The 17,912-nt window shown below is 36.6% G+C and overlaps 1 protein-coding gene across 3 annotated transcripts in view; it reads right to left on the bottom strand.

Annotated features, from left to right (window-relative positions):
• LOC127841033 (uncharacterized) overlaps positions 1 to 17,912 on the bottom strand; it is a 181,211-nt gene that overhangs the window by 153,889 nt on the left and 9,410 nt on the right. The window contains exons 2-3 of one of the 3 annotated variants that reach the window (XM_052369538.1): positions 15,510 to 15,572; positions 10,775 to 11,577 (exon numbers count right to left, since the gene is read on the bottom strand). In XM_052369538.1, coding sequence (XP_052225498.1) covers positions 10,775 to 11,109 — 335 coding nt within the window. In that variant the 5' untranslated portion in view covers positions 11,110 to 11,577; positions 15,510 to 15,572. The remainder of the gene's footprint in view (positions 1 to 10,774; positions 11,578 to 15,509; positions 15,573 to 17,912) is intronic. The other 2 variants (XM_052369539.1, XM_052369541.1) reach the window with 2 other exon arrangements.

The raw sequence follows: 17,912 nt of genomic DNA, 5'->3' as shown, positions 1-17,912 counted from the left end.
ATTTATGGCCATTTTTGACCTTTGAACTCAAAGTGTGACCTTGACCTTGGAGATATCGACGTAATTATTTCGCGCGACACACCGTCCAATGATGGTGAACAAATGTGCCATATGGTTTTAAAATCTGACAATGAACGACATAGTTATGGCCCGGACAAGCTTGTTCCGCCAGCCCGCCAGCCAGCCCGCCCGCCCACCAGCCAGCCCGCCCGCATTCGCCAATCTAATAACCAGTTTTTTCCTTCGGAAAACCTGGTTAAAAAAGTAGGAAAAAGTAGGAACTTTTCCCTCAAAAGTAGGAATACATAATACTAATTTTTTAGACACAGGTCCAGGAAACATAGCTTGAAACAGAGCAGGAGTGCCATCATATGTTCTGTATGGATACCCACTTGAAGCTATCTTAAGGGCCCAGAAGATTTCAGCCTTTTGTATCTGTTCCTTGTGTGATGGTTGTACTTGCATACAGATAGATTTATCCCCACCACCCTGAGAGCTGCTTGGCTTTGGGGCACTTCCACGCTTTTGTGAATTATCATGCATGTATTTCATGTTTTCCTTGTGTTTTTATCCATCTGCATGACTTATCAGTTGATTAGCACCAGAATTACAACAAGATGGACTTCATTCAGACAGTGCAATATCTTGCAAACTCATTGCTGGTATCTCTCTTGCACCAAGATCCAAGTGTTTTTCCACTCTTGTCCAACTTCTCCATCTATGAAGGGTTAAACTTTGTTTTCCCACTAGGCATTTTAGCACTTATAGTGTATCTATGATAATTAAGTTTCAAGCAAAGCTACCCTGATAAAGAAGTACACTTCAACACCGTTATTTCGAAGTCGTCGGGACCGTAAAAAAAAACTTCGGATTAACGATTATTCGAAATAAACATTTGACAAAAGACTTCTTTGACTCTGTACAAATAAAACGTGGAATTCGCATGGTTCGATTACACGCTAATATTAATAATGATTTTACTTCAAAACGTAAACAAGTCAGATAGCAATAGATTTCTATTTGTAACAAACGGAGGAATAAAACGATTCTTTTTCTTCTTCTTTTTATTTTTCTCTAATTACAGAACATATAAAATACCAGGAACAGCAAACATTATAATACATGTAAATACATATGAGTACATTTTCGGAAATGAATTAACTTTTTTTAATAAGACGCGATGTCTCCCTGAACATCGGCGTTAGCAGCACTAAACTGGACATATGTAACATATTTCTCCAATTTGTCAAGGACATTCAACAATTAACTTCCGCCCGTTTTTTGCTCGCAGAACTGCCTTACGTCGTTGATGCGGTCACACATTGATTGGATATCGTGTTCATTCTTGTGTTGTCGGCCTCGTCGTCGTCGCTGGATTCATCTTTTAAATACAGCGTCGGCTGATTGCTGGCCGATTAAGTTGCAGACGACAAAGGTGTAATTATCGGTTTTTGACGTGCAAAGCGCAGACGACAAAGGTGTGAAATTACGCTCAGTGTTTTGCAGTTTTGACTTCGGATTAAAGATTGATAATTAGGTGCGAATTATAGTGTTGGGACCGACAGAATCACTTCGAATTAACGATTTTTTCGGATTAACGAAGTTCGGATTAACAATGAAATTTTACATTAAACAAAGAAGAACCAAAATCGGGACCCGAAAAATACTTCGAAATAACGGTGACTTCGGATTATCGGTGTTCGAAATAACGGTGTTGAAGTGTATACATGTAATTAGATGCTGTTCATTTTGGTGTATCATCAAATAAGTGGGTAGAGGTCTTCTGTGTATCGATATAAAAATGGTAATATATTGTGCATGTTATATCCTTAAGCAGAAGACCAAATTTATTTAGTGATACACCAACTTGTTGTACAAGATTAATACTAGTTTATGTTAAAGCAGTGTCAATGCTCTGCTACAGCTACATTGTGAAACCTTTAAATTGACAATAGGGTGCAGTTACAATAACTTAAGTTACATTCAAAATGACTGGTCATTGCAGAGCAGATTATGCAACTGGAGATAGGCCTTATCACCTGACATCTTTTATGACATCATTGATTGGGCAATGAAACAGTTGCACTACATTTTTTATTCCAGTTTCAAATAATGGTTTACATGATGATGACTTCGCGGGAGTATAATAATGCTGTTAAATAATTTTAATACTACGCTGTAACACCTTGAAGTTACCTCACTAGCTATGGCATCATTAGACAAGAATTGTGTTTGTCAGAAACACAATGCCCACTATTGCACCGCTTTGAAATAAAATTTCAATATATCATTTGGCAGGTTTAGAAATTATCTCCCTTTTAAAGCTTATCACTTCCCTTGGATTGTATTTTTTTACTTTCGACCTTGAAGGATGACCTTCACCTTTCACCACTCAAAATGTGCAGCTTCATGAGATACACATGCATGCCTAATATCAAGTTGCTATCTTCAATATTGCAAAAGTTATGGCCCATATTAAAGTTTTCGGACGGACACACAGACAGACAGACAGACACACAGACAGACTGACAGACAGACAGACAGACAGACAAACGGACTGACAGTACAACTGCTATATGCCACCCTACCGGGAGCATAAAAATGTATCAGGGCATTTAGGCTCTGTGCATTTATCTTTAATTACTAAACATGATGTACCTATGATATCAATAGAACATCATATCCGTTGTCATGTAATACAGAATTTATTACATTATATTTGTAAATGATGGAAACTCGGCAAAGCATCAGTTTTATCTTTTTCCAATAACTTGTGTAATAAATTCCATATTACATAACCACTCATACAATACATGTATCTCTACATTCCAAACAGCAATATCATGTAAACATGCACAAGGTTTGGTCAAATTGTTGTCAATGGAAACAAAATAAAACTGGAATAAATAATAGGTTCCCTCAGCTCTTGCATCACTGGGAACTATGTAAGGTAGTGAAGTCTGCAGTGTACAAATGCTAAGGAAGTAAACAAGGCACTATTGTTACTTAAAAAAAAACTTGTCAATACTTTCAAAAGTTACATAAGAAATAAATATTTATGCTTCCTGAAGAGGTGCTAGCAGACAGTCAGCATGGGTTGTTAGGTCTCATCTAGATGAATGCACATTAACAGGGAAACAGTCATGCCATAGATTCATTCATCCTGCAAGTTTACTAAATAAACTCTTTAAAAAGTAGGAACAAGAGTGCCAAACTGTCACAAGATACGCCCGTTTGAAGGTTTTGGACAACTTGATAACTTTACCATGACCCATATTTTAACTTGACCTACATATCATCTAGACACAACTCTGCCAAATTTGGTGAAGATCAGATGAAAACTACTCCAATTATAGAGCGGACACCATGCTTAATTCTTGAAATGCACTAAGTGACCTCGTGATCTACTTTTTGACCCGGCATGACCCATATTTGAACTTGACCTCGATATCGTCTAGACAAAACTTCTGACCAAATTTGGTGAAGATTGGATGAAAACTACTTCAATTAGAGAGCGGACACCATGCTAAATGCTTGAAATGCACTAAGTGACCCTGTGACTAGTTTTTGACCCTGCATGACCCATATTCGAACTTGACCTAGATATTGTCTAGATACAACTTCTGACCAAGTATGGTGATTATCGGATGAAAACTACTTCTATTACAGAGCGGACAACATGCTAAATGATTGAAATGCACAAAGTGACCCCGTGACCTAGTTTTTGACCCGGCATGACCAATATTCGAATTTGACCTAGATATTGTCCAGATACAACTTCTGACTAAGTTTGGTGAAGATCGGATAAAAACTACTTCAATTAGAGAGCGGAAACCATGCTAAATGCTTGAAATGCACTAAGTGACCCTGTGACCTAGTTTTTGACCCAGCATAACCCATATTCGAACTTGACCTAGATATTGTCTAGATACAACTTCTGACCAAGTTTGGTAAAGATCGGATGAAAACTATTTGAATTAGAGAGCGGACACAAAAAGTGTGACAGACTGACGTACAGTGCAAAAACTATATACCCCCTTTTCTTCAAAAGGGGGCATACAAATTTCCATAAAAGCTAACTAGATGCAACTACTGACCAAGTTTGGTAAAGATCGGATGAATACAATTTGAATAAGAGTCCGGACAAAGTGGCGCTGTTGAAAATGGACTAATTGACCCTATGACCTAGTTTTTTACCTGGCATGACCCATATTCGAACTTGGCCTAGATATCAACTAGATGCAACTACTGACCAAGTTTGGTGAAGATAAGATTTATACAATTTGAATTAGAGTCCGGACAAAGTAAAATGCACTAATTGACCCTTTGACCTAGTTTTTGACCCAGCATGACCCATAATCGGACTTGACCTAGATATCAACTAGATGCAACTACTGACCAAGTTTGGTGAAGATCGGATGAATACAATTTGAATTAGAGTCCGGACAAAGTGGCGCCGTTGAAAATGCACTAATTGACCCTATGACCTAGTTTTTGACCCGGCATGACCCATATTCGAACTTGGCCTATATATCAACTAGATGCAACTGCTGACCAAGTTTGGTGAAGATCGGATGAATACAATTTGAAATAGAGTCCGGACAAAGTGGCCCCTTTGAAAATGCACTTATTGACCCTATGACCTAGTTTTTGACCCGGCATGACCCATATTCGAACTTGGCCTAGATATCAACTAGATGCAACTGCTGACCAAGTTTGGTGAAGATCGGATGAATACAATTTGAATTAGAGTCCGGACAAAGTGATGCCTTCCGCCCGCCGCCCGCCCGCCGCCCGCTAAGGGGTTTCGATTTATACAATTTGAATTAGAGTCCGGACAAAGTAAAATGCACTAATTGACCCTTTGACCTAGTTTTTGACCCAGCATGACCCATATTCGGACTTGACCTAGATATCAACTAGATGCAACTACTGACCAAGTTTGGTGAAGATCGGATGAATACAATTTGAATTAGAGTCCGGACAAAGTGGCGCCGTTGAAAATGCACTAATTGACCCTATGACCTAGTTTTTGACCCGGCATGACCCATATTCGAACTTGGCCTATATATCAACTAGATGCAACTGCTGACCAAGTTTGGTGAAGATCGGATGAATACAATTTGAAATAGAGTCCGGACAAAGTGGCCCCTTTGAAAATGCACTTATTGACCCTATGACCTAGTTTTTGACCCGGCATGACCCATATTCGAACTTGGCCTAGATATCAACTAGATGCCACTGCTGACCAAGTTTGGTGAAGATCGGATGAATACAATTTGAATTAGAGTCCGGACAAAGTGATGCCTTCCGCCCGCCGCCCGCCAAGGGGTTTCACATAATACGTCCCGTATTTTATACGGGCGTATAAAAAGTATGACCGCTTGAAAGCCTGCATATTGCTATAATCTTTGTGAAGATTAGACATGTACATGTAACGTAGGAAAATCGTTCTTCACTGCGTTGACCGTGAACGGGGTGAATCTTGGTGAATCACCGCGGAGATGATATTTATAGCATACACGGTGATCATGCTCGACCTAGCGTGATGATCGCGCGAGATCGCGATAATTTTTACCCCAAAATAAATAATGACCACAGAGTGTCGGTGATTTAGGCAAAAATCGCAGTAGTGTAATATATTTGTAAAAGCATTCGAACATAATATACAATAACACTTGTCATCAGCAAAATTTCAATAGCAACTTATATACCAATTATGGCCATACAACTTTTGCAGTTAGCACTTAGAAGGCTTTTTTTACCTGACGGTGTCCTGACCCGAAAAAATATTATCCTTAACCAATTGACATGTGTTGAAAACCATATAGCATATCCCTTTATGCTATGTACTTTGTGAAACAATTGTTTTAATGTATGAAACCAATTTGTGTATAGTATTATCTGTCTACTCCAAATTAACATTGACCAACTATAAAAAAAACTATTTTGGTAATAAATAATATTTATTTCATACAATATTTGTCTGTAGAAGTGTAGTGTTAAGCACCTGCTTACAGTTTACAGTTTTTAAATTATACTATGTTAATATGACAGAAGTGGTTTCATTTTTTTTAGATGCTTGATCTACATCACAGCCAACGCGGAACAAACATAACCGCGGCTATGCCACGGCCTGAAATTTAGTTTGCGGCGGGCGTGTCGAGTGTTCACGGGCGTATTGCTGAGGCACTTGGCATCGATCTGCGCAATGACGCAGTCTGTTTTAACCTCTCCTACTTTCACGGAGTAAATCCGCCGCATACATACGCGGCAGATTGAGTGAAAAGATATACACCTACATGTACATTTGTGTAGCATAGAAACCTAGATTTATGCTTACATTTGTGTAGCATAGAAACCTAGATTTATGCTACTTTCATATTAATTATTTTCACGTTTTAATAAGCGATATGGCACTAAGTGCGCTTTAACATATATCGTTGAATATATTACGCACAATGTTAATGTTTTGTTTGATTCTGAAATGAGCTTTCTTAAATTTGTAATCCGCAACACACTTCCGAATTTTAATGCTAATGCTACATTAACAAATTCTAGCGTCAAATAACCAGTGCTAAAATATCCTTTGTCTCCATAAAAAGCTCGCGAAAATTATGCAGACATGTACAGCGTTGCATGGAAAGTTTGGGTGTATTTTGTGTTGTATAAACACATTCATCATGTCAGATGATTTATGCGTGTTCAATGGGGAAAAAAACGCCCCGATTGGGCGTTATTTCATCACATCTTTAAAGGGATCTTTTCACGCTTTGGTAAATTGACAAAATTGAAAAAAGTTGTTTCAGATTCGTAAGATTTCGTTTTAGTTATGATATTTGTGAGGAAACAGTAATACTGAACATTAACCATGCTCTAATATAGCCATTATATGCATCTTTTGACGATTTTAAAACCTAAAAATTATAAAGCGTTGCAACGCGAAACGATTGAATAATTTGGAGAGTTCTGTTTTTGTCGTTAAATTTTGTGAAACTACGAAGATTGCTTATATAAGGTATAAAATACGTCAAGAATGTGTACTGGCGGAATAGCTCAGTAGGCTAGAGCGTTTTTACTTCAGGACTCTGGCAGGACTCCAGGGGTCACTGGTTCGAAACCTGCTCCGGGCAATGTTCTTTTCCTTTTTTTAAATTTTTTCTTGATTTTTTACTGGAGCTTTTACGATCCAATGTTTACATTTATCAATATAAAGCATTTAATGAATAAGTTAAAAAAAATGCCAAAATCTGTGAAAAGGCCCCTTTAAATGGTAACAAACGCCAAAATGTACTTGATACTTGAGAATACAAAATGTAATTGCGAATGTGTGTGTGTCTTGAGCACTTTTATCGTAAATATTTACCGGAATTTCCTTTAAAACTGGAATATACGGGATTATCGGGTAATTAGTAGAGATATTAACTGTATAATATGAACAAAATAAAACGTGTTTACATACGCATAGTCAAACAATAGTTATAATAAGCTGATAATTAACAAAACAACAATTAAGTGTTGGTTATTGATGTGGCTTCAACTGCTAATTGTCTCAGCTAAAATATAATAGCAAAAACAACAAGCAATTATAAATCAACCAACTGCTGGATTCTTGACCACTCGTATGAGCCAACACATAATAACGTGACATTTATGTGTGAAATACATACACTACGGGCAGGAAACAAACTAACTTGGGGCCAGCCACATTAAATATGCTTATATGCTAATACACTTTGTCGTAAAAATTAAACCCAAAACAAATATGTCTGTTGATCGTTTTAATATAAAGACAATATTCATACAGTGCAATAAACGCACACAAAGTAACTTAAAGTACTTAAGCCGATTCTATAAATGACGATGGCAAATGATTATTGGAATCTTATTAATACATGCCTGTGATCGTATTTTGTATTAATTAATTCGATTTTTTTTATTTGCATTCTTTTAAAATAATAATTATTTATATCTGGATGACAGCAATTTCTTTAGAAATGGGAATGCAATCACTAAAAACAAAACAACAGCATGTTTTTTTATTAACTAATTTATCTATTTTGAATCTGTGCGCATTAAATTAATTATGATTTCATTTATATTTATAATTGTTCTTTTAAATTTCTTTGGCTAACTAATCATTTAAAAAAGATTTTGATTTGAAGATGCGCATGGACTCGGCGTCATGTCGCAGATCGCGGCTTGCCTCGGCGGAAAGATGCGAAGCTTTGCTTCGAAATGCTTCAAGGCCGACTCGGCATCTACTTGTTTCGCATTGCCGCCGCGGTTCTCAAAATATGTTTGTTCCATGTTGGCTGTACTGTAATTAAACTATTCTATTTTTTTTTAAACTTTGATCATTTTTGCCTCTTTGTTCTTTTTTTTTGGTACTAATGTCTTAAAATTTTACCATGTTGTATTAGTCAAAGATTGTTGATGAATGTCCCAGAAGTGGTTTAAATGCAATGCCAAGAGCTTGAATAATGACAATAACGATAAATCCAGAAATAAGCATTAGTGAAAAATATAATTGCCAACTAAGGCTAATGTCAAGTAAAGTACAAATGGACGGTTTGGTCAATCAATATATACATGTACCTCACACATCAATCAAGGCCGGGGCATACACACTATTGACTGATAAAATCCTAACAAGGGCTGTTTGTAAAACACACATTCCCCCAAATTGGCTGTCAGTTGCAGTGGTAGCCATTGTGTGATTATGTTAGAAACCATTTTACTGCTTCAGGTCACGGTGACTTGACCTTTGACCTAGTGACCTGAAAACCAAAAAGGGTCATCTGCCATCTGTCATAATCAATGTACCTATGATCCAAGGCATAAGCGTTCTTGAGTTCTCATCCAGAAACCATTTTACTATTTCGGGTCACCGTGACCTTTGACCTGAAAGTTGCTAATCCACCGATAATTACTAGTAACGCCCATATTATATAAACTGGAATCACAGTTTCATTTTTTATACTAACAAGTCATAATACTACACATAAACATTAAGAAAACACATTTCCTCGATGAGATACATAAATTATCAGAGTAGAATTAAATTGCTACGTCATGACCTTCGACATTGTAAATGGCGGACGTATTGTAAATTAACATTGAACCCGCGTTCAATTAAAAAATGGCGATTCAAATTACAAGTTATGGTCATTCAATAACGGAGAAAGCATTAACTGGATGTAACAAAAATTTGATAAGGTTTGTTAAACCAGATAACAACAAGGAAAATTTGGATAATTAAAGTTAAACTACTACTGGTAAGGCATTCTTAAGTGAATATATTTTGGACATGTATAGTAATCGGATAAACAGATAGATATACAAGATGTTCCATGCATTAAGATTGTGTTTTTGTACAAAAGCTATCATAGGGATGATGATAATATAATGAGGATAAATATGTGATGGAGCGGTGCTACTGGTACATATCTTAAATTACTTAAATGTGTTAAAGACTTAAATGTGTTATGAACAAGTAATTTTAATGAGCATTTATTGTTTTTACAAATAAACATAGTATAGTGATAGAAATAATAAAAAGTTGTAAAATGAACAGGTTTTGTTTGAGAAAAACTTCTCGATATTGTTCGCACAAATTATTGATGAGTGTGTCCTTATCTTTGTGTACCAATTCATTAAAATATGTTGTGTTATTTATCATGGTATTTTTTATTTAATAAAGCAGTATAACTTTTTAAGATATTGTGTTACTCTTAGAGCATATTTGTATTAAAAAAATTGAATAATACAGACAAAAACACAATTAGCACGCTTCAAAATTGACCCCAGCATTTTTAAGTTAGACTCCTCAAAATTTCAGTCCAGGGGCATTGATGACTCCTGGTTTTAAAAATCTATTGAAATCCCTGATGATCGGTCCTCGCAGTGATTTTTTACAATTTTTCTCATCTGAGTCCTGGGACTACATAACCTGCAAAACTGCAAAGTCTCCGAATAAAAAAAACGAGTCAGGGGTTTTCCTCGCTTCATTGGAAAGAGGCCCTAACCTATGGATTTTGGGAAGAATTCTCGCTAAAATTACTGCTTTGGGAAATGAAAAAGCTGGTGTAAGTAAAGATCTTTGGAAAATCTGCATGATTTTAATGAAATTTTTAATTGGGAAAGGGGCCTTTATGGCTCCTGATATATAAGGCTGAAAACCGCTGCTACTGCGAGTCCAAGTATAAAACTTTATTTTTTTGAAAATTCTATGCATTTTTGGGACTCACATAACTCAAAACTTTGCATCCCCAGATATTTTTGTGAGTCCAGGACGCAGGAATCACAGGTAAAAAAAAGCACTGTCCTCGATGCTCTCAAATTGCGTCACGTGATTCACACATTTTCAATGGGAATTCCCCCCATCCCAGAATTCAATTTGTATATGCAAATGTGTAAAATGGCGGACATTTGTGTTTATGAAATTCTTTGAAACATTCATTGTCAATATTGGCCGTATTTTGGTTTTGAAAATATAAATCGTAATAATACTGGATTATCCGGTAATGGATAGCGTTGGAACATGCAAAGATCTATCAATATAATATGTTTATTTATAGATTTAAGGAACATGTTTGTATCATTGAAATCACAAGTAGGGTCTTTTAAAATTATAAAATAAAAGTGGGACTTCAAAATTTATGTTTGGGACGTCCAAATTTTATGGTTTGGTAGTCAGGACTTCCAACCTATAAAAGCTAGCGGAAGTGCTGTTAATTATTGATAACTAAAGGAATATAAATGTGTGAGATACCTGTGAATTGTTACAACACATGCAGAGCAGCACAGCTGACTGTGGTCATGGCAAAACTGTGTCAGTGTTTCATCCGCATGCACCTCACACTTCCTGAGAAAATCTTCCACCGCCTTAGAAACTGGCCATTTCTCAATATCCTCCCTTCCACATGTCATATGTTTTGTAAACAACTGACTATGCAGGATAACACATTTTTTACAATAAAACCTTAAACATTGTTCACAATAAATGTCTGCAGATTCCGTAAGATTCTGCTCTAAACAACATGTGCAAGAAAAGTCTTCAACCATACGCAAACTTTTTGGAACTGAAGACAATGAACCTGTTGCCATTTTGTTACTGTTTATAATGATAAAACCTTTTTGTTCGTATCGTTCAAGTATATTTCTTGTGAAATATGAAAACAATAAAGCTAGTTCCAAAAGTTTATCAACCTTAGAAGTTAAAATTAACACTGAAACACGGATAAATTCAAACACAAGATGTACAATAAAGCTTTTCAACCAAAGGCCAACGTTTCACAACATTAGACAATGAACCTGTCGCCAATTTTGATACTCTAGTGTATGAAGTTTTACATGTTAAAGTACATGTAGTTAAAGTATAATTCTGTTAAAATAGTCTATAATACTGTAACCCGGATGGTTACGGCTGTGTTGTATCCCAATAAACAAGAAATCATAAATAAGATAGTTCACAGTTCACTTCTTTTAATAATGTAGGAATGCTTTTCAGTCCTTTATGAAATACATGCAGACGAAAATTCAAATAGCAGTTAATCCTACAGTATAAATCAGGATCTGAAATATATAAAACAATAAAATGCTTAACAATAAAACAATAGTTCTGTTCTAGTGGCCTTAACATTTATTTTATATGACTCAACCACTCATATAAGATTTAGGTACAACAATGACAAAAATAATCATAAATACACAAAGCAGCATCAAAAACCTTAAAAACAAGGGATGTTTGTAAAACATGCATGCCCCCCATATGGGCTGTCAGTTGTAGTGGCAGCCATTGTGTGAATACGTTCTTTGGCACTGTGACCTTGACCTTTGACCTAGTGACCTGAAAATCAATAGGGGTCATCTGCAAGTCATGATCAATGTGCTCATGAAGTTTCATGATCCTAGGCGTAAGCTTTCTTACGTTATCATCCGGAAACCATTTTACTGTGTCAAGTCACCGTGACCTTTTACCTAGTGACCTGAAAGTCAATAGGGGTCATCTGCGAGTCATGGTCAATGTACCTATGAAGTTTCATGATCCTAGGCGTAAGCGTTCTTAAGTTACAGTACAGCCAAAGCGGCACAAACATAATCCGCGGCCACGCCACGGCCAGATTATTAGTCCGCGGTGGCCGAATCGTGTGTTCACGCGGCGTATCACCGTGGCACTCGGCATCGATCCGCGCAACGACGCCGAGTCTGTATTAACCTCGCGTACTTTCGCGGAGTAAATCCGCCGCATACGTACGCGGCAGATCAAGTGAAAAGATACATGTATCCACCTACATGTACATACATGTATGTGTAGCGTAGAATTAATTACGCGCAACTGTTTATGTTTCGTTCGATTATCATTATTAAATTTGTAATCCGTAACACACTTCCGAATTTTAATGCTTACGCGTCCTTTGGCAAATTCTAGCGTCAAATAAACAGTGCTAAAATATCCTTTGTTTCATAAAAAGCGCGCGAAAATTATGCAGACATGTAGAACGTCGCTTGGAAAGTTTCGGTGTATTTTGTGTTGTATAAATACATGAACATCACGTCAGGCGTTAATCGCGTGTTCAGTGGAGAAAAAAAACGCCCCGATTAGACGTTATTTCATCATCTCTATAAATAGTAACAAATGCCAAAATGTATTTGATACTTAAGGAAATATCGAGAATGTTTGTGTATCGTAAATATTTACCAGCATTTGCTTTAAAACTGGAATATACGGGATTATCGGGTAATTAGTAGAGATATTAACTGTATAATATGAACAAAATAAAACGTGTTTATATACGCATATTCAAATTAACAAAACTACATATACGTCGTCACCGTCTTGATTATTGATGTGGCTTCAAACTGCTAATTTTCTCAGCTAAAATATAATAGCGGAATCAACATGCAATTAATTTATAAATCCACCATAATATTGCTGGAGCCTTGACCACTTGTATGTGCGAAAACATAATTACATGACCTTGTTTATGTGTGAAATACATACGCTACGGGCGGGAAACAAACTTAATAATTGGCAAGACACATTAACTATGCTTACATGTATATGCTAATACAATTCGCGCACAATAAATTTATTATGATTTTAATTATTATTATAATTGTTCTTTCAAAATTTGTTAACTACATGTAACTAATAATAAAAAAAAAATCATGATCGCATCGACTCGGCATCATGTCGCGGACCGCGGCATGACTCGGCGGACAGATGCGAAGTTTCGCGGCGAAATGCGACTTGCCGCCGCATACTGACGCGGCTTCAACGACTGACGCGGCATCGACTCGTTTCGCCTTGCCGCCGCGGATAGCGAAAAACGTTTGTTCCGCTTTGGCTGTACTGTATCATCCAGAAACCATTTTTCTAAGTCGAATCACTGTGACCTTGACCTTTGACCTGAAAATCAATAGGGATCATCTGCTAATCATGATCAATGTACCTTTGAAGTTTCATGGTCCTAGGCATAAGCGTTCTTGAGTTATCATCCAGAAACCATTTCGGGTCACCGTGACCTTGACCTTTGACCTAGTGACCTGAAAAACAATAGGGGTCATCTGCGAGTCATGATAAATGTACCTATGAAGTTTCATGATCATAGGCATAAGCTTTTTTTAGTTATAATCCGCAAACCATTTTACTGTGTCAAGTCACCGTGACCTTTGACCTAGTGACATGAAAGTCAATAGGGGTCATCTGCAAGTCATGATCAATGTACGGTACAGCCAAAGTGGAACAAACGTATTTCGCGATCCGCGGCGGCAAGGCGAAACGAGTCGATGCCGCGTCAGTCGTTGAAGCCGCGTCAGTATGCGGCGGCAAGTCGCATTTCGCCGCGAAACTTCGCATCTGTCCGCCGAGGCTTTCTGCGACATGATGCAGAGTCGATGCGCATCATGAAACAAAAAATCTTTTTAAAATTATTAGTTTCATGTAGTTAACAAATTTTGAAAGAACAATTATAATAATAATTAAAATCATAATATATTTATTGTGCGCGGATTGTATTAGCATATACATGTAAGCATAGTTAATGTGTCTGCCCAATTAAGTTTGTTTCCCGTCCGTAGTGTATGTATTTCACACATAAACAAGGTCACGTAATTATGTTTTCGCACATACAAGTGGTCAAAGCTCCAGCATATGGTGGATTTATAAATTAATTGCATGTTGATTCTGCTATTATATTTTAGCTGAGAAAATTAGTAGTTTGAAGCCACATCAATAATCAAGACGGTGACGATGCATTTGTTGTTTTGTTAATTATCAGCTTATTATAACTATTGTTTGAATATGCGTATATAAATACGTTTTATTTTGTTCATATTATACAGTTAATATCGCTACTAATTACCCGATAATCCCGTATATTCCAGTTTTAAAGCAAATGCTAGTAAATATTGACGAAACACACACATTCTCGATATTTCCTTAAGTATCAAATACATTTTGGCATTTGTTACTATTTATAGAGATGATGAAAGCACGTCTAATCGGGGCGGGTTTTTTCCACTGAATACGCGATTTACGCCTGACGTGATGTTCATGTATTTATACAACACAAAATACACCCAAACTTTCCAAACGACGTTCTACATGTCTGCATAATTTTCGCGCGCATTTTATGAAACAAAGGATATTTTAGCACTGTTAATTTGACGCTAGAATTTGCCAAAGGACGCGTTAGCATTAAAATTTGGAAGTGTGTTTCGGATTACAAAATTAATAATGATAATCGAACGAAATATAAACAGCTGCGCGTAATTAATTTCAGCTACACATACATGTACATGTAGGTGGATATCTTTTCACTCGATCCGCCGCGTACGTATGCGGCGGATTTACTCCGCGAAAGTACGCGAGGTTAATACAGACTCGGCGTCATTGCCCGGATCGATGCCGAGTGCCACGGTGATACGCCGCGTGAACAAACGATTCGGCCGCCGCGGACTAATAATCTCGCCGTGGCGTAGCCGCGGATTATGTTTGTGCCGCTTTGGCTGTACTGTACCTATGAAGTTTCATGATCCTAGGCGTAAGCGTTCTTGAGTTATCATCCGCAAACCATTTTTCTAAGTTATGTCACTGTAACCTTGACCTTTGATCTAGTGACCTGAAAATCAATAGGGGTCATCTGCGAGTCATGATCAATGTACCTATGAAGTTTCATGATCCTAGGCTAAGCGTTATTGAGTTATCATCCGGAAACCATTTTACTATTTCGGGTCACCGTGACCTTGACCTTTGACCTAATGACCTCAAAATCAATAGAGGTAATCTGCGAGTCATGATCAATGTACCTATGAAGTTTCATGATCCTAGGCCTAAGCGTTCTTGAGTTATCATCCGGAAACCATCTGGTGGACGGACGGAAGGACATACGGACGGACCGACATGTGCAAAACAATATACCCCCTCTTCTTCAAAGGGGGGGCATAATAATGAGTTAAAAATATATCATTCAACACATTGATACAATTTCTACAATTCTTACCAATTTATGGAATTGAGTCCCTTTCTCTTTCACTTCAGTCTCTCCTCTTTTAACCTGCTGGTGCTGTAAATTCGAGCATGCAAACAGATATTATGGTGTTTCAACTCAGTGTATAAGTTGCTTTCCAAAAGTGAATTTATTTATTTGCTGCCATTCGCGAAATCATGTGAGTTGAACATTAAAAATGTTCAAACCATAGGCTCTGGATGTCAATGACAATCAGGGTTCGCCAAAACCGTCGGTCTGCCAGTCCAGACCGGCAATTTTTTCTTGGGACCGACAAGTGATTTAAGATAATCGGTCCGACTGACCGACACAATCAGATGAAAAATCATTTCAACAAGATGCGTTTGTGAAACACAATGTCCCCCTATATGACGTTTGACCTTGAAGGACGGCCTTGACCTTGTGAAGGATGACCTTGACCTTTCACCACTTAAAATGTGCAGCTCCATGAGATGCACATGCATGCCAAATATCAAGTTGCTATCTTCAATATTGCAAAAGTATTTATAAAATAAGCGATTTGGGCCACATATATTTGACCTCTGACCTTGAAGGATGACCTTGACCTTTCACCACTCAAAATGTGCAGCTCCATGAGATACACATGCATGCCAAATATCAAGTTGCTATCTTCAATATTGCAAAAGTATTAATAAAATAAGCGATTTTGGCCACATATATTTAACCTCTGACCTTGACCTTTCACCACTCAAAATGTGCAGCTTCATAAGATACATATGCATGCCAAATATGAAGTTGCTATCTTCAATATAGCAAAATATATTGCAAAATGTGAAAGTTGGCGCAAACAGACCAACAGACCAACAGACAGACAGGGCAAAAACAATATGTCCCCCACTACTATAGTGGGGGACATAATAAACATACACAACACATGAAGTGTGTTTGTCATTTATAGAAATACATTGAATTATCTTGAACGAAATTATTTTTTGAATAGGTTACACATAACCAATTGTTGTTGTACAACAAACCACGTCATTTTTTAGCTTTCTGTACTCTTTAATTAAATGAAACCTTTATGTGTGTGTTAAAACTACCAGTTGTATGCATCATTAATTGTTGCGCAACGTTATGAAATGTATTCTTTAATAAAAATGTGTTTGACAGGAAAAAAACACGGAATAATACTTAAAGGGATCTTTTCACGTTTTGGTAAATTGACAAAATTGAAAAAAGTTGTTTCAGATTCGCAAATTTTCGTTTTAGTTATGATTTTTTGTGAGGAAACAGTTATACTGAACATTTACCATGTTCTAATATAGCCATTATATGCATCTTTTGGCGATTTAAAAACCTGAAAATTATAAAGCGTTGCAACGCCAAACGATTGAATAATTTGGAGAATTCTGTTTTTGTCGTTTAATTTTGTAAAACTACGAAGATTGCTTATATAAAGTTTAAAATAGGTCGCTTATACATACTTGGCAGGATGGCCGAGCGGTCTAATTGGTTTTTACTCCAGGACTCCCGGGGTCACTGGTTTCAGCCCTGATGCGGGCTACTTTTTTTTCCCTTTTTTTTAAATTTTATTCTTGATTGTTTACTGGAGCTTTTTAGATCCAATGTTTATATTTATCAATATAAAGCATTAATGACAAACTTCAAAACACGCCAAAAATCTGTGAAAAGGCCCCTTTAATAAAACATTTTTTTAAAGAATATATGATACAGAGCTCCAGATAAGGTTTTGTGAAATTCTTAAATTACTACCAGATTTTCAAATAGAATTCTTAACTCTGAAATTTTATTCTCAACGTTACTACTAAGTTTTGGAAAATAATTCTTATTTTTTCTAAATGACCTAAAAATAAATAATAATGGTTATTTTCATGCAAAATAATCAAAATAAACATACTAGCAACTTTATTTATGCGAGTTCAACAGTGTCTTTTCAGTATTACACAATGTTATTTTTCAAATACCTTCATTTGCCCAAACTGTGCTTAGATTGTATGCCTTAGATGAATTTTTACATTATTCACAATTAAAACGGGTCTCCCCTTCAATCTTTTCAACGATTAGCCACGGGACTTGTCCCTTCCACTCGTTCAATGTTTTGTTGTGTTTAAGTTTGGACCCGTTGTGTCGCGTTTTTGTTTAGCTTTTCCGACTGTGTCGGCAACTGAACAAACAACATCGTATAAGATCTTTTCTATAATGTCTTTTGAAACATTTAACTTCGGCTCACTTTGCGTACAATATGTTAAAAGCGTGCAGGGTTTTTTTTGGCCCGATTTTATAGCCGAAATTCGGCTATGTTCCCAATCCCAAAAAGTATACTTTTTTCCCAAAATGTGGCCAAAATTTCCCAATTTCAAAAAAAAAAAAAAAAAAAACAATTTTTTTTTTTTTTTTTTTTTTTTTAGAAAGATG

This window comes from Dreissena polymorpha, chromosome 8 (assembly GCF_020536995.1).
Source record: "Dreissena polymorpha isolate Duluth1 chromosome 8, UMN_Dpol_1.0, whole genome shotgun sequence".
Classification (NCBI taxonomy): Eukaryota; Metazoa; Mollusca; class Bivalvia; order Myida; family Dreissenidae; genus Dreissena; species Dreissena polymorpha.
This window is presented reverse-complemented; position numbering and strand designations above follow the sequence as displayed.